Source organism: Budorcas taxicolor, chromosome 12 (assembly GCF_023091745.1).
Source record: "Budorcas taxicolor isolate Tak-1 chromosome 12, Takin1.1, whole genome shotgun sequence".
NCBI lineage: Eukaryota > Metazoa > Chordata > Mammalia > Artiodactyla > Bovidae > Budorcas > Budorcas taxicolor.
In genome coordinates, this window is record NC_068921.1 from 44,127,077 (window position 1) to 44,145,641 (window position 18,565).

Genomic DNA, 18,565 nt, shown 5'->3' on the forward strand with positions numbered 1-18,565 from the left:
GTGATGCCATGATAGGGCGAACATCTTCCAGGCAAACAAGGGCCAGAAAAGGTGTGTGATGGGCAGTTGTGCCCAGGAGGTAGGAAGTTATTTCTAGCTTTGCTTAGAATTGTCAAAATATCACAATGATAAAAGTAGACCAATGTTAAATCGGTTTTATTGTTGCCTTTAATTATCTATAGACTATGCTTCCCCTTTCATTGCTTACCCCTGAGAAAACTGTATCACCACTCTCTTCTCTTGGGTACCACAGTTTCTAATCCCCAGAATCAGCTGGTACAAATGTACTAGAGACAAAAGAAACCTGACATGCTCAAGAAACAGAAGATATGTCAGTGTGTCTGTAGTGTCCTTAGAGCTGATAAGATATCAGTTCAGAGGAGTGATCATGAGACAGTTGTAGGGTCTTGTAGGGCAGGTATACTAAAATTGTGTTCTAACTATCTAAATCTCTTTTTAAAGTAATTGATTAATTAATTTTGGGCTCTACTGGGTTTTCACTGCTGTGTGTGGGTTTTCTCTACTTGCAGCAAGTGTGGGCTACTCTTCACTGTGATGCACTGGCTTCTCATTGCGGAGCACAGACTCTAGGTGCATAGGCTTCAGTAGTTGCTGTGTGTAGGCTCTGGAGTGTGGGCTCAGTAGTTGTGGTGCATGGGCTTAGTCGCTCCTCAGCATGTGGGATCTTCCAGGATCAGGAATTGAATCCGTGTCCCCGGCATTGGCAGGTGGACTCTTACCTTCTGCACCACCAGGGAAATTCTAAGTGTCTAAATCTGAAGTTCGATATTAATTGATTCATACTGCAAAATTCTGTTTGCTGAATGGAAGTTATGGCAGCAGTTAAGCATAAAAGTTAGAATAATAATGAGCAGGCTATTTCAAGTGTGGGAGAAAGTCTCTGGTGATGTATTTTAGGGTTTGATTATAGAGATGTGTTAAAACACACACACACAAATTCAGGATATGGTTTAGAATGAGTGAAAAGGACATCCTGAGGAAATGAATGTTAAATGCAATGCAAAGTAGAGAATTAAAAATGATTCTAGGAGTTAGGTCTGAACAACTAAGTGATTAGTAGTGATATTTACTAAAAATTGGAAGTACAGGGTGGGAGAGACTTGGGAATTTGAAATCTTTCATTTTGGAAATGTGAAATTTTAAATAACTATTGAATATCTAACTAGAAATGTCAAGTACTTAATAGGGTATTTGAATTTATCTTAAAGGAAAACTTTAAAGCTAGACATACATAATCAGAATTCATAATTGACTCCCAGATAGTATTTAAAAGTAAAGAAGTAAATGCTATTTTCATGTGATGCCCCAGGTCACTGCAACATCAGAAAGCAAAAAGAATGAGTAATTATTGAGTAAGAGAGGCCAGATTGTGTCAAAGGCTGCTGAAAAGCCAAGTAATATGAAAACACAAATGACAGCACTCTTTGGAGTGATCATGATTATTTCAAAGAACTTTTATAACAGAAAGATGATTCTGACTAAGTAGATTTAGCAACTATAAATGATGACTACATATTTTTGCTGGGGAAAAAAGAACAGGGAACTGGAGTAGTTGGTCAAAGGAGTATGAGATATTTTGTTTTGCTTTAGTATGCCTGAAGCAATGAAAATTTGTAGGTTGCTTGGAATTATCCAACATAGAGTAAAATTCATAGTAGAAAATGTAGAAGGTGTAATTGCAGTAGAGAAGGTTCAGTATAAGGAAAGATTGGAATAAAACCAGAAGCACTGTGATCAACCCTTTTTTAAGGCAGAAACTCTTGATATACCATAGCAAAAATAAAGGCTTTCAGAATAGGTTACAACATCACCTCCATGTATTTTACTTGACCAAAGGTAGTAACATGAATGTATGAGTTTGTGCATGTGCAAATACTTTTTTAAATTAACAATATTTTGACTTAAAAGTTGCTGAAATAAAAAGGTTTTGTATTTTCTTAACGTTGTAACTTAAACTGCGAATGCCATAGTAGATCAAATGACCATGAAGCTAAATAATATTTAAGATACATCTGTTAGATTTCAGATGTATATATTGTTTGTGCATTTCTGCTTTAAAGACACTGTTTGAAAACAGGTATCTTTTGAAGAAGAATACCTTTAATATACAGCTTTTAAAAATTCTTATACTCTAGTATTATGGAAAAAACTATTTCTTTGATAATGACCTTCTATAATCATTAATTAATCATATGGCAAGCCAATCAGAGAGAAAAAAATAGGAAAAAATGAAGAAGTAACAAATACTGGTAATCAGTCAGCTCAGTGATCTCTATTCAGTTGCTCAGTAATGTCCGACTTTTTGCAACCCCATGGAGTACAGAATGCCAGGCTTCCCTGACCAGCACCAACTTCCAGAGCTTGTTTACTCATGTCTATCGAGTCGGTGATGCTATCCAATCATCTCATCCTCTGTGGTCCCCTTCTCCTTCTACCTTCAATCTTGCCTAGCATCAGAGTCTTTTCCAATGAGTCGGTTTTTTACATTAGGTGGCCAAAATATTTGGAGCTTCAGCATCAGTCCTTCCAATGAATACTCAGGACTGATTTTCTTTAGGATTGACTTGTTTGATCTCCTTGCTGTCCAAGGGACTCTCAAGAGTCTTCTCCAACACCACAGTTCAAAAGCATCAGGTCTTTGGCATTCAGCTTTCTTTATGGTCCAACTCTCACATTCATACTGTAGATGACTGCTGGAAAAGCCATAGCTTTTTGATTTATTTATAACAACTCTTTTCCCATTGATTCATTCATTGTCATTTTCCTTGCTTTTGATTAGTGTTTTTGTTTTTTTAGTTGTGGCTATAATTTTTATAGAAAAACAGTTTTTGTGTTTCTTGTATCTCATCAGTTGTCACACATTCAGTGGGACAAATGGTTGAGGACCTCTCCCCTCTTGTATTGCTGTAACTAACATTAACAAAATATTTTGGAATAAATTTCTTATAGCTTTGCATAGGGATAATTAATTCTTCTAGGACAGAGGTACTTTATGTTTCCTTAAGTTAAACTCTTGTGTCTCCTTGTTATTTTTAAAATTTTAATTTTCTGATTATAAATGATACTCCTCTAAACCTAGGTCATATTTTGTTATCCACTGTAACCTGTTTGTTTTTTTTTTTTCTTTCACATTTTGCTACAGAAAATATTTATACACATAGACATTACTATTTATTTATGTTAAGAGTCAGTAGGTATGCTTGTTGGAAAGTTTTGAGAAATGATTCTCCTTGTTGCCTCAAAAGAAATAAACAATACCAGTTCTAAGACATGAAACAAAGTCTATCTGTATATCTCCAAACTTTTAAATAATTTCTGACTGTGGTAAAAGTGAATTTACCTGAAGACTTTTGGTGTGATCATACATACAACTGTATTTTTTGAGAGTACCATGCTTCTACTTACTAAAATATCTCATTAGAAAAGAACATACCAAAATGGATACCTACATATACTTTTAAAATGCATCTATAACAAATAAATATATATGTACCTATTAACAAAGATCCATTCTACTAAATTAGTTAAAACAAGTGGGAGCAATAGTTACAAAATGTTAAAACTTTTTTGTGTGTGTGTGTGTGTAGCAACATGTTCTTATATTGTGTCTTTAAAAAAGGAAATATAGAAAATAAATGAATCAAACTGAGTAGCCTTCTTGTGATATGTATATTGTACACATAATCATCCATTCTTTAAAATGAAATTTCCATATTTTTCCAATTCCTTTGAAATTATAACTCCCTTAAGTATCTAAGAAAACATGAAAAATATTATGCAAAATTCTGTTCCTTACTTATTTAAAAAGATAACAGAAATCATTCACCATTTCTTAAAGTATATCTCAATTATGTATTTCTTTGATTTGGCCTTTTTCTCCTGTTCTTTCTATAGCTAAGTTAATTGAATTTATTTCAGTATTAGTAATTCTACATCAATAGAGAGTAAAATAAGCATTATTGCTTCTGAATTTTTTAAATGTCTTTTCTTCCATTCTTTTCTGAAGCTCATTTTGTCTGCCACTGTTTTCAAATAAGATCCATAGCCTCTACCAAAATTTGCTTCTTCTGTTTGTTTTTCTAATCCAAATTAATATAATTTATACTTCATAATAGCATGTTAGTTTTGAATAATAAAGAATATCAGGACATAAGAAATGACTTCTATAACATTATAGAGTTAGTAACAAACGTAAGAATGCAGATTGTGAGACATGAGGAACTGAAATATGGTTAAGTGAAGTTGGTTAGTTGCTTCATGACTATAGTAATAAAAGCAAACTCTTACTGCAGTCTACATTTATGCTTTGGCTCTAATCAATCTTTTAACATGCTTTCTTTTCTGCTAAAACTTCCATCATTGTGTTTACTTTTCTTTTTACTTTAGAATTTCTGTGTGTGTGTGTGCACTCACTAAATAGAAAAAGAAACTGCTAACTATATAAAAACTTATAGGTTATTTAGTTTAACTTTACCCTAGAAGTACATATCCCCCCCCCCTTTTTTTTTATTTTAAAGATTGCTAAATCCCCTTTGACCTTGCATTCTTGTCTTGGTCAGTAGTTTATTATGTTTTGCTTAATAATACTATAAGCAGCTCATATCTGGCCTTCCGAATATTGGTCTGTCACTAACATGAAATGTATCATTTAAATCTATAGGAATTATAAAAAGATAAGTCAAATTCTTCTCTCAAATCTCCCTGAAGAATCAGTCCAAGGACTATTTCTTTTTAAAATAAACCCCTAACACACTAGGAAAATGTAGCTTCTTCTTCCTTTAAATATTGTTAGTATTTTAAAATATTACTTATTATGTAATTTTATGTAAATATATATGAGTCTAGTGATGAATCTGCCTGCAATTCAGGAGACCCTAGTTTAATTCCTGGTCAGGAAGATCCTCTGCAGAAGGGAATGGTACCCACTCTATCTAGCATTCTTGCCTGGAAAATTCCATGGACAGAGGAGCCTGGCAGACTACAGTCTATGGGGTCACAAAGAGTTGGACATGACTGATTGACTGACACTTTCACTTTCAAATATGTGTATAATATATATAATGTATAATATAAAATGCAGTATAATCACATATGTAATGTAATAAGATACATAGTATATACATACAAGTCAACTGAAGGTTAAAAAAAAAAATCCATACATTAATCACTGTCAGAATTAAGAACAAAATCTGTATTTACTGGCTCTAAAACCCATCAAGAAAAAAGTGTCTTCTGATCAACATATGGCTTTTCTGAAGAACCTTAAGATGTTTGGCAGCTTTGAAAATTCATATAAAGGCTGGAAAAATTTAGATTTAATTCAACTTTTTAAAACTCTGGTTGGACATTGAGGTAAATAGGAAACTAACAGCAGAAATAAACATTGCACTTATTTCCCACCAGAGAGAAAAGAAACAGTATCAAACGCAACTAGAGTAGTCTGAATTATACAACTTACTGGAAAGATGATTATCATGTTGATTCTCAATTTACTCATTTGTTAAAAGATAATAATGTTTACTACATAGGGATATTATAGACATTAAATGAGATAAGTTTGGTGACTAAAGAAAGAAAGAAATGTATGTTAGTTCCAATTCCCTCACTCTTCCTTTCCCAGCCTTTTCTATAAGAATCTTCAGAATTGCTATATTCAGAATATTTTAATGATCTTCCAGTTTAGACAGTAAATAAGGAAAGAACATATACTCACAGTAGAAATGTCTCTGTATATGTTCATATCTAGCCAGCCCAGATTTGGAGGAAAACTGGATTTTTCACTAGCTCTATGACTTTGAAAAATCACTTCACTTTTTTGAACCTGTTTATCTCTCTGCAGATTATCTTGCAATTGTGCTTTTTAGGATTGGAAATATTGTGTGGAAAGTGCTTATAAAGGCATGTAATTAATTAATATTATTTATGGAAGTGATAAAGTCTCCTATATCTAAAGACACATTTTTTATGAAAATAAAATATGTTTTACTCTTTCCTCCTGCACATCTGTTGCTTGAAAATATACATAAACTTATGCTTGTAATGCTCCCAGTTTGAGAGATGAGGAATGGAAAGTAGATAAATGATGTATTTATGTCTATCAGGCACTGTGATAAAAGATGAAATTCTTTACTAGTTAGTTTTAGGAAAACACAATAATAATTTATTTTCTGATGTTATTAAATATTGCTTCACTAATCAAAGTAAAGCAGTTGTACCAATCAGAATTAAAAACCTATGTGTAATGCATAGGCTTAGGAACAAGCCAACAGAATGTACATCTTTGTTCTGACATAACAGTGAAGAAGATATAAAAATATATAGAGATGTAAATGTAGGAGGAACTCCCACTCTTAATGACAAAGACTGGACGAGGAGTGTATGAACAAAAGGTATATTGTGAAAAGATGGGACTCTGGTCATGTTTTGTGCCTCCTCTGGTATGTGTCCTATTATATATGATGATTTTTGAGCACCAGTTTGACTCCAAGCTCTGTACATTTCAACAAAAAAGCTGAAATGGGTGGGCAGGATCAAAGTGAAGAATTACCACATTATCTCTCATAAGTTAATGGCTACCTACTTGTTTTGGCTACTCGTGATCATTGTCCATTTCTATTCAGAGAGGTGTCCACGCTCTGAGAATATCTGGTATCAGAACCTATCTGGGATTTAGACAAATCCAGTGCATGGCTTTACAATCCATTCTTTATCAAGTTACCAAAATGCCTGTTCAGTTCAGTTCATTTGCTCAGTCGTGTCCGACTCTTTGCAACCCTGTGGATGGCAGCATGTCAGGCCTCCCTGTCCATCACCAACTTCCAGAGTCTATTCAAACTCATGTCCATTGAATCAGTGATGCCATCCAACCATCTCATCCTCTGTCATCCCCTTTTCCTCCCACATTCAATCTTCCCCAGTATCAGGGTCTTTTCAAATGAGTCAGTTATTTGTGTCAGGTTGCCAAAGTATTGAAGTTTCAGCTTCAACATCAGTCCTTCCAATGACTATTCAGGACTGATTTTCTATAGGATGGAATGGTTGGATCTCCTTGCAGTCCAAGGGACTCTCAAGAGTCTTCTCCAACACTATAGTTCAAAACCATCAATTCTTCAGCATTCAGCTTTCTTTATAGTCCAAATCTCACATCCATACATGACTACTGGAAAAGACAAAGTTTTGGCTAGACGGACCTTTGTTGGCAAAATAATGTCTTTGCTTTTTAATATAATGTTTCTGCTTTTTAATATGCTGTCTAGGTTGGTCATGACTTTCCTTCTGAGGAGTAAGTGTCTTTTAATTTCATGGCTGCAATCACCATCTGCAGTGGTTTTGGAGCCCCCCAAAATAAAGTCTCTCACTGTTTCCACTCCTTCCCCATCTATATGCCTTGAAGTGATGGGATTGGATGCCATCATCTTTGTTTTCTGAATGTTGAGCTTTAAGCCAACTTTTTCATTTTCCTCTTTCACTTCATCAAGAGGCTCTTTAATTCTTCTTCACTTTCTGCCATAAAAGGTGGTGTCATCTGCATATCTGAGGTTACTGATATTTCTCCCAGCAATCTTGATTCCAGCTTTTGTTTCTTGCAGCCCAGCATTTCTCATGATGTATTCTGCATATAAGTTAAATAAGCAGGGTGACAATATACAGCCTTGACATACTCCTTTTCCTATCCGGAACCAGTCTGTTGTTCCATGTACAGTTCTAACTGTTGCTTCCTGACCTGCATGCAGATTTCTCAAGGGGCAGTTCAGGGGGTCTGGTATTCCCATCTCTTTCAGAATTTTCCACAGTTTATTGTGATCCACACAGTCAAAGGCTTTGGCATAGTCAATAAAGCAGACAAGATAAATTTGCATAATTCATTTAGGTGGTATTTCCAAAAATTTTCTCTTTCCTTTTACTTTATTTGAGCAATCAAATGAAATACAATTATTACTTTATTCATGAATGTTCATTTAAATCCCAGTTTTGGCACAATATTTTCTTTTTCTTAACTTTCCATTTTTAATCTGTGACCCTACTTCCCTCTCTCTTCACTTTTTACTAACAGGTTATGCTTGTGTATTGTTTCCTGATTTTCTAATTCCCTATCTTATGTTTTTAGTATTATGTGAATTGTTGAAAATGTCGATGATGATTTGGATTCAAATGGACAGGCTCCTAATAAACCTCATACAAAATGTACACCCCCCACATACACACAATTTTATCTATCATATCAGAGGGCAGAGCCACCTTCAAACTTATATTTGGATACCCTGAAATGCTAGACACTCTGAGTTAACAATGCTATTCATGGATGATTTTTCAACATTAGGAGTTAATTTACAGACACAAGACTCTGAATCAGGGAAAATTAATTATGCTTTTTCTTATAAGTTGAGTGAACTTGATATTTTATCATATTACCTGTGTCCTGCATAACTCATCAATAAAATGAGGTGGGTCGTACATTTGGCGTGCGGATTTTCTTTAGCTCCAATTCTAAAGATTTCATAGTCCCAATTGCCAAATGCTGTTTCTTCACAATTCTCTGCCATTCAGTAATATATCTTATCCTTCTATAAAAGTTTGAAATCCCATGATTTGAGCTTTTAAGAATATTCTAGGGAGATATATTTTTCAGAAAATGATCATGCTATTGTATCTTACATTAGTAAGCTAGATACTAGACAGACAGGTAGTTAGATCAATCATCAAAACAGGGAAGTGGAGAATTAATAATTGCAATATTCTAGAAATCTTTAAAATATTCTATTGATATTAAGTACTTTACATATATTATCTAATTTGAGCCTCATAAAATTTTTGTGTGGTAGTATAATTTGATTTGATAAAGAAATTAAACTTCAGAGAAATTAACATTCCTACAGTCATATAGGCATTATTCAGTAAGTGGCAGATTTGGGAATCCATCACCTATCAAATAATAGTAAAACATTGGCTGTAATATTTAATTTTAGCACAGAATTTTCCAGTCAGTCTTAACTATGAAAACAGCATCTAATTACCTGAGGTGGAAGCAGCGGCAGTCTTATGAAGGCCAGAAGCATACTCAAGTCATTGCATCTCCTCTGCATGTCATATTTGACCCACATCATTAATGCATGGAAGATGGTTTCTTCATCGGGAACATTGACATCATCACTGGCCAGGAGTTTATGGAGCTCCTCAGCTGGAAGCAGTAGAAACTCTTGATTTCTTATAACTTCCATTATGTTTTCCTAGAGGGAGAGACATAGTTTGGCATAAATTTGGCCTCAGTTTTATTTAGCTAGCAAAGCCTCCCAGAAAGAAATTAGAAAAGTAGTCAATAACCTTTGATTTCATTATAACATAATCCTTGAGACGTAATCCTTCAGAAGCTAGAAGCTGTTAAGATGAAAGCATTGTAATTGTAATTGAAGTGTAAATGTATCTGAGAGAGCACAGATCTTGTAATAACTGTAGGATTATAACATTGAGCTTTGTTATGCAGGCAGAATATACTAAGTGATTAAATGTTCAAATTTCAAGTGGACCGCTATGTAAGATTTTGTGAATATGAAAAAAATAGCATTTCAATTTATTAAAAGCTTGACTATATATCATCAATCAGAAAATGGGAATAAAATTACACAAATCTAACACTATAAGATGCATCACTGTTTACTCAAAAAGGAAAAAAGAGAACAGAGCATAGAAAGTCACAAAATCCCATATATTTCACCTTCCCGATAGCTCTCAAATCTCTCTCCTGACAGTTTCTCTGACTTAATTTAGATTTCCATTTATTTTATAGCAGATTGCTTCCACACTCACTAATGACTCTGCCTGATTCTATCCTTAGCTTCTCTAGTGGTCCCACTGTATTGTTGTGAGAAGGATATTTCTAAAACATAAATATGCTCTAGACACTATTCTAAACTTTCGTTGTTTTTTTTTTTTTTTGCTTCAAATCTTGTGGTTAAGCATATTGGTTCTTTATGACCTGACCTCTTCCTGATTACGTTTCCAAGCTTGTTGGCACTTCTGCCACAAAATTACTCATTAGATTTGCCTTATTCTCACTACATGGCTTAAAATGGCTATTAGCCATCTTTGTTGTCCTAATTGCTTTCATTTTTCAAGATTCAGTTCAAAAACTAAATATGGATGTGTATATAACCATATATATATATATAGATATGGATATGTATATCTCTCTCTACACACACACACACACACACACACACACATACACACACACACATATATATATATATATATATATATATATATATATATATCAAGAGCTCTCTGTTCACTCCCATTTGATCTGGCTGCCCTATCTTATATGCATGCACAGTGTATGGTACATGACATATCAGTTACCAAAGTGCTGTATAATTTTTGGTGTACTTAGGAATCTTATCACAAACTTTGAGTTCCTTGAGAAAAAGACTTTGAATTAACTTTTTATATCTAGATTCTGGAACATAGCCAGTGAACAGTACAGATTTATTGAATAGATATATTTATGATCTTAGAGAAAAATAAATTTTGAGATAGTGAGCTTCAGTGCAATGTTTTTCAAACACTTTAAAAACTGCTTGTTGAAAATCTTGCATTTCATCACAGTGTCTTATGTGTCTAATAAATGTAAGAGAAGACAAAGATTTGACTGTTGGCCTTTACTTTTGTTCCACATTCCTCCATGTCTCCTGAGACAACCCCAAGGAAGATAACTAAGACTTCTCAGATGATAGTTTTAAAGCTGCAAAGGTGGCAGAAATCTCGAAAGGATTTTTTTTAATGTAAAATCTGAATCAGTGCACTTCTCTTCCCCCAAAACCTTGGTGACTTAGTGTCCTGCTAAAACATAGCAGAAGAGGCAGCAAGTGCTGATTCATCTGTTTGTCAGAACAAATTCAAACCTGTTTGCTCAAGACCTGACCCATGTTGTGAATGTGTTCTTAGAATCAAATCCAAGGCTTGAAGGGCCTTCAGCTATCACAAAAGCAAATCAACTTTTACTTTCAGGTCTTTAGCTATTATTTCTTACATTTGACCTCACAGAATAGCTGATTTCATGAAGTAATTTTGCTCCCTGTGTTTCCTGTGTGCCTAATACAATACTGTGAAAATCCAAAAATCTTTATAGTAAAAGCTATGTTTTATCCAGTAGTAGTAGTAATGTTAGTGGCTTGATTGTGGCTGGCTCTTTGCAATCCTATGGACTGTAGCCCACCAGTCTCCTCAATCCTTGGGATTCTCCAGGCAAGAATACAGGAGTGGGTTGCATTAATGTTTGAGAACTGGACCATAAAGAAGGCTGAGAGCTGAAGAACTAATGTTTCTGAAATGTGGTGCTGGAGAAGACTCTTGAGAATCCCTTGGCCAGCAAGGGATCAAACCAGTCAATCCTAAAGGAAATCAATTCTGAATATTCATTGGAAGAAATGATGCTGAAGCAGAGCATACTTTGCCCATCTGATGTGAAGAGTTGACTTATTTGGAAAAGACTCTGAAGCTGGGAAAGATTGAGGACAAAAAGAAAAGAGGATGGCAGAGGATGAGATGATCCGATTCTATCACTGACTTGATGGAAATGAGTTTAAGCAAACTCTGGCAGATAGTGAAGGATAGGTAATCCTGGCATACTGCAGTCTGTGAGGTTGCAAAGAGTCAGACACAACTGAGCAAGTGAACAACAGCAACAAAATAGAACAGAACCCACCTGCCAATGCAGGAGACATAAGAGATAAGGGTTTGATTCTTGGGTCAAGAAGATTCCTGGAGGAGGGCAAAGAACCCACTCTGGAATTGTCACTTGGAGAATACCATGGATAGAAGAGTTAGGCAGGCTATAGTCACAAAGAGTCAGAAATGGCTGAAGCAACTTAGCACACACGTATGCACGATACCTATTTACTAAATGAGCCAACTGTGTGCTCTGAGATTTAATGCCACCAAATTTCTCTAAAGAGCTGCAATAAGACAAATAAATTTCCAAAGAATCTTTGAAAGATTTTTTGTTCATCTATTATTCCAGTTACTTAAAAATCTATGCCTCTTTTAAACTACACGTGGAATTGTAAAGTTAGACCATCAGTGTATAGTAAGGGGTACCATAAAAATCAGTTCTGTGAAACTTTTTGCATTGCCTATCATAAAGACATTGTTCAAGGATTTCATTGAACAATTTTATGGTGTACTCATGATAACCCTTGGGAGAAATTTCTTTCATATTTTAGTAGAAAGAATACTTGCGCTTCTCCTATGTAAATTGGTTTGCATTTATCATGGATGTTGTAAATTGTGAAATTGATCAGATTCATCTTTTTATTTGGCTTCTAAAAAACTTTGAGTCAAATTGAAATCTAGCAGAGAGTAAGGCTATAGCCTTTTATGGTTTGATTTATTTTTCAGACAGCTCTGGTAATAGCGTCATTTAATATTACTACAGCATATTTTTTTTTCTTACATCTAATCTAGATTGCATTCTTATAATTTTGTATCTGCATAAATTATACTATATCTTTAGGAAATAAGAAATATTGTTTTTAAATATTGCTATAAATAAACTATACATTGGAAGAAAATATTGGATATTACTGAATCCATCATACTGACACATAGATTATATTGTTTTATTGTTTTTTTATTTTTGTTATATATATATTGGCATTCTGAAGTTCTTTTAGATTTTTTTTTTCTTTTCTTATCCATCAGGTCTCCTTCCAATGATATCTTGCCTAATATTTCTTGTGTTGTTTGCAATTTAGCTTCTAGAATCGAATAAATTGTGTCATTATTTTTTATTCACTAAAGAAGAAAAAATATCTTTTCACACTAGTTTCCATACATCTTAGCTAACTCTCTGTTGCCTGAGAAGATCAAGTAATGAGAGACATAAGTACATTTTGAGCTGTTTATTTTTTGTATGTTATTTTTATTATAAGTTCATTCAATCATTCATTCTACACAGATTTATTGAACACCTAACATTTATTCCTGGATAACTGTAGTGAGAAGAATGAGATTAATTTTCATAAAATGTTTACCACACATGGGACAGCTAGACAATGTGCAAAGCATGGGAAATGACTGTCCTCATCTGTAAAAGCTTGTTTTTCAAAAAGACCTGAAATATTAGGTAGGAGCATAAATTAGAAAATGAGAAACAGGAAGAAATATTTTCTGACTAGGGGAGACCATATAAACAAAAGTATAGTAACACATAGATAAAGGGGCAGAGGTAAAAGTCAAGCTGCCAAAAGCCAAGGAATGGTAAGGATTGCCAGCAACCACCAGGAGCTGGAAAAGGCAAGGAAAGATTTTTCCTAAACTTCAGAGAGAGTCGGGCTTTGTCGGCATCTGTTTTTCAGAATTTTAGCCTCTAGAATTGCAAGAGAATATATTTTCATTGTTTGAAACTACCCAGTTTTTGGTACTTTGCTATGGGAGCCCTAGGAAAATAACATATAAGAGAAATTATAAAAATAATTGTGCTAAAATCTCTCACATAAACCTAAGAAAACATGGCAATTATTACCAATCTTTTGACTAAACTCTTTATTTTATGGAATAATATCTTTAAGAAATATCAGTTTTCTAGGGGGAAGATCTAACTAGCCATTTCTCCAAAGACATATGAATAGCCAAAAAACACATGAAAAGATGTTCAATATCACTCGTTATTAGATAGATGCAAATTAAAACTATAATGAGTTGTCACCTCACACTTGTCAGAATGGCCTTCATAAAACAAACAAACAAATAAAACTACACACACTGAATGTTGAGAGGATGTGGAGAAAAGGGAATCCTCCTAAACTGTAGGCAGGAATGTAGATTGGTACATCCACTATGAAGAACAGTATGGAGTTTCCTTTAAAAAACTAAAAATAGAACTACCATGTGATCCAGCAAACCCACTCCTGGGCATTTACCCAGAGAAAACCATAAGTCAAGAGTACACCACACTCTACATTGCAGCATTATTGATGATAGCCATGATGATAGACATGGAAGCACCCTAAATATCCATCAACAGAAAAATGGACAAAAAGACATGGTACATATATACAATGGGTAATATTAATATTAATTTGGCCCATAAAAAGGACCAGAATAGTGACATTTGGAGATATGTGGATGGCCCTATAGATTGTCATACAGAGTGAAGTAAGTTAGAGAAAAAAATCATAAAATATCACTTATATGTGGAATCTTGAAAAATGGCACATATTAACTTACTTGCAAAACAGACATAGAGAAATAGAGTCAAAGATGTAGAGAACTAATTTATGGTTACCAAGAGGGGAAGGAGGGGTGAGATGAATTGGGAGCCTGGGATTCACTTATATATAGAAAAATAATGAGAAGCTACTGTTTATTATAAGAAACCCTACTCAATGATCTGTGGTGACCTAAATGGGAGGGAAATTTATTATTTGTTTTATTCTATTTATTTTATTTATTTTTTTAATATAAATTTATATATTTTAATTGGAGGTTAATTACTTTACAATATTGTATTGGTTTTGCCATACATCAACATGAATCTGCCACAGGTATACACGTGTTCCCCATCCTGAACCCCCCTCCTTCCTCCCTCTCCATACCAACCCTCTGAGTCATCCAAGTGCACCAGCCCCAAGCATCCAGTATCATGCATCAAACCTGGACTGGCAATCCGTTTCATATATGATATTATACATGTTTCAATGCCATTCTCCCAAATCATCCCACCCTCTCCCTCTCCCACAGAGTCCATAAGCCTGTTGTATACACCTGTGTCTTTTTTGCTGTCTTGCATACAGGGTTATCATTATCATCTTTCTAAATTCCATATATATATACATTATTATAGTGTATTGGTGTTTTTCTTTCTGGCTTACTTCACTCTGTATAATAGGCTCAAATTTCATCCACCTCATTAGAACTGATTCAAATGTATTCTTTTTAATGGCTGAGTAATACTCCATTGTGTATATGTACTACAGCTTTCTTACCCTAACCCTAACCCTAAACCTAACCCTAACCCTTCATCTGCTGATTGACATCTAGGTTACTTCCATGTCCTGGCTATTATAAACAGTGCTGCAATGAACATTGGGGTACATGCGTGTCATTCAATTTTGGTTTCTTTGGTGTGTATGCCCACCAGTGGGATTGCTGGGTCAGGAAATTTTAAAAAATAAAATAAAAAGGATATATGTATATGTGTACCTGATTCACTTTGCTGTACAGCAGAAACTATCACTACATTATAAAGCAACTGCTGCTGCTGCTGCTAAGTCACTTCAGTCGTGTCTGACTCTGTGTGACCCCATAGACGGCAGCCCACCAGGCTCCCCTGTCCCTGGGATTCTCCAGGCAAGAACACTGGAGTGGGTTGCCATTTCCTTCTCCAATGCATGAAAGTGAAAAGTGAAAGTGAAGTTGCTCAGTTGTGTCCGACCCTCAGCGACCCCATGGACTGCAGCCTTCCAGGCTCCTCCATCCATGGGATTTTCCAGGCAGGAGTACTGGAGTGGTGTGCCATAAAGCAACCATATTCCAATAAAATTAATTTCAAATAAAAATGAATAAAACCAGTTAAAAAAAGAGAAATATTAGCTAGGTTTCCCATGACCCAAATGAGTGTCAGGGATAGGAAAAAGTGGTCTGATCTCTGGATCAACTTCTCTTTACATATGCTTCCCCCATCCCCTCTAAAATTTAAACTTTCTTAAAATGCAGAGCAGGGAGAGATAATTCTCTCCCAAGTTATCAGGGGCTAAGAAGTAACACCTTAAAGTTGCTACACTGGTTTTACTGTCAAGACTCTAACCTTTCAGGTTAAAACCAATTTTCCTGGGCTTTGATTGTTTGGCTTCTGTAAATGTTCAATGCTTGTGTCAAAGTTGCTGCCTAAGCTCTTGAGCACTACCTCAGAGCTCAAAGGGAAGGGATTCATTAGGAGATAGTCACACCTTGTTACTTCACAGATAAGAATCCTGGGGCTCAGAGGCACTCATACATAGTCATACCATTAGTCAAGATAGGGATGAGATTAGGAATTCAGTCTTTCATCTTGTTATATTACCTGGGCTATGCATCCTTCTCTTCTTCTTCTTCTTCTTCTTCTTCTTGTTCTTTCTGCCCATCTAGTTTAGACTTGCTTACTTATTTAGATCTATGCAACGTTATGCACCCCAATTCCTGAGTGCTTATTTGAATCATGTTTCCAACTCATTCTTGGTATAACTGGATCCCGTAATGTAGCCTGGCAATTAGGGAGACTCAATAGATTAGTATTGACTTAGTAAATTGGTCAGGATTTAGATCCTTAGCTGACTATCTGCTGGCTGCACATTAGGAATTTAGGTTTCTTAGCTGTTGTTGTTTATTTGCTAAGTCGTGTGTGATGCTTTTTCAACCCCATGGACTACAGCCTGCCAGGCTCCTCTGCCCATAGGATTTCCCAAGCAAGTTTGGGATATCCTTCTTCAGGGGATTTTCCAGGGGCTGAACCCATGTCTCCTTCTTGGCAGTGGATTATTTACCACTGAGCCACGTGGGAAGTCCCTTACCTATAAATTAGGATAAAAATAGTAGCACTACTGTGAGGATTAAGTGTGCTAAGTCATTTCAGTCGTGTCAGACTCTTGTCGACCCCATGGACTGTAGACCACCAGGCTCCTCTGTCCCTGGGATTCTCCAGGCAAGAATACTGGAGTGGGTTGCCATTTCTTTCTCCAGGGTATCTTCTCCAACCATGGATCAAACCGGTGTCTCTTGCAACTCCTGCATTGGCAGGTGGGTTCTTTACCACTAGCACCACCTGGGAAGTCCTGTGAGGATTAAGCTTGGAGATTAATATTTTTCTTAGAAAAATACCTGATACATAGCAAGTATTACATAAGCATTAGCCAGTAGCTGTTCTGCATCAGAGCTTACCCTTACTTTTAGGCTTTTACTGGTAGCTGCATTCAAGTTCATAGTTCTTTATCTTCCTTATTTTCTTTACTAATATTCAGTCAACAAACTTTTATCTTTTTTCTATGCTTAGTATGTGTTTAATACTAAGAATAGAAGGACAAGAAAAATAATAAAGAAAAGGATTCCGCCTCCTAATACACTTACTTTCCAATGAGGAAGACAATATGATGTTGAAAGAGAAGTATATACATTCTATGACAAGAGAACAAAATTGAGAGATTTCATGAAATCCAGTGGATGAAAATGCACATGAAATAAAGGAGGCCAAGGAGAAATTTGAGTTAGGAGATACACAATTTTTCTCTATGAAATAACAATTTCCAAAACAAGGAAATATTTCTCATAGAACCATAGATTTGGAGAATAATAAATAATGTTTATGTTATCCAGTCTAATACTCATATCATTACTTAGCAGGGTTAAGAAATAAAAATTTCTGTGACTTTACATCATCTCAAAATGGAAGCAATCTTTGAAGTCACTTAATGTGCACAGTACATAATGTTGTGCAATGCTTGCCTTATGATTATGTTCAACAGTAGGAAATCTACCACTGGAAGAAAGCTTATACTACTGTTGAATAACTGTCAGAAAACTGAACTCATTTTGAAGTAAAATTGTCTTTCTTGCAGTTTCTCACATTGTTTCTAGGGCAAATATATTATTATTGTATTGATTATCATTACACATACTTGAAGGTTAATATTTAATTCTGATTTACATGTTAAAAAGATGAAATAATTATTACTTTTTAATCTCTCTGAATGATTTTAATCCTCAAAATCAGAAAAGTAAGGCAGAGGAGAAGACATAATTTTCACTGAATTTTCTCTGAAATATCTGCTTTCGTTTCCTTTGTTGTGGTTGTTTAGTCCATAAGTCATGTCCAATTCTTTTCTGACCCCAACGATTGAAGCCTGCCAGGTTCTTCTGTCCATGGGATTTTCCAGGCAAGAATACTGGAGTGGGTTGCCATTTCCTTGTCTAGGGGATCTTTCCTACCCAGGGATCGAACCCATATCACCTATATTGCAGGCAGATTCTTTGCCACTAAGCCACCAGGAAAGACAACTAAAATGAAAATTTGCCAGTTTTCATAGTTAATTTTTACCACCCACTAAATATGTCTTGGAGAAGGAAATGGCAACCCACTCCAGTGTTCTTGCCTGGAGAATCCCAGGGACGGGGGAGCCTGGTAAGCTGCCATCTATGGGGTCACACAGAGTCGGACACAACTGAAGCGACTTAGCAGCAAATATGTTTACTTTGTTGATAGAATTTCTTCCCAAAATACTTGAGCAACAAATTTCAAAAGAAGCATTTTATAATAACCCCCAAAATTTATTCAGCATCAAAAATGGTTTCTGGTGGTCATCTTTCAAGTTTATAAGTGGGAAAAGATAATTTTGTTATAAGTTCCTTAAGAAATACATGTCTATGACTGGAAGTATTTTCTGAAAAAGTGCTGCTAAAGAGATAAGATGCATTAGAAATTTTGGTAGAAAGATAATTTTTTTTTTTTTTTTTTGGTAAAAAGAATTAGATAAACCCTCAATTATAATACTTCCTATTCATGATTTTCTAGGCAAAG

At 35.0% G+C, this 18,565-nt stretch overlaps 1 protein-coding gene across 1 annotated transcript in view; it reads right to left on the bottom strand.

Moving 5' to 3' along the window:
- The window catches only part of KLHL1 (kelch like family member 1), a 532,887-nt gene that overhangs the window by 190,977 nt on the left and 323,345 nt on the right, over positions 1-18,565 (bottom strand). The window contains exon 5 of the mRNA XM_052650221.1: positions 9,036-9,248. Coding sequence (XP_052506181.1) covers positions 9,036-9,248 — 213 coding nt within the window. The remainder of the gene's footprint in view (positions 1-9,035; positions 9,249-18,565) is intronic.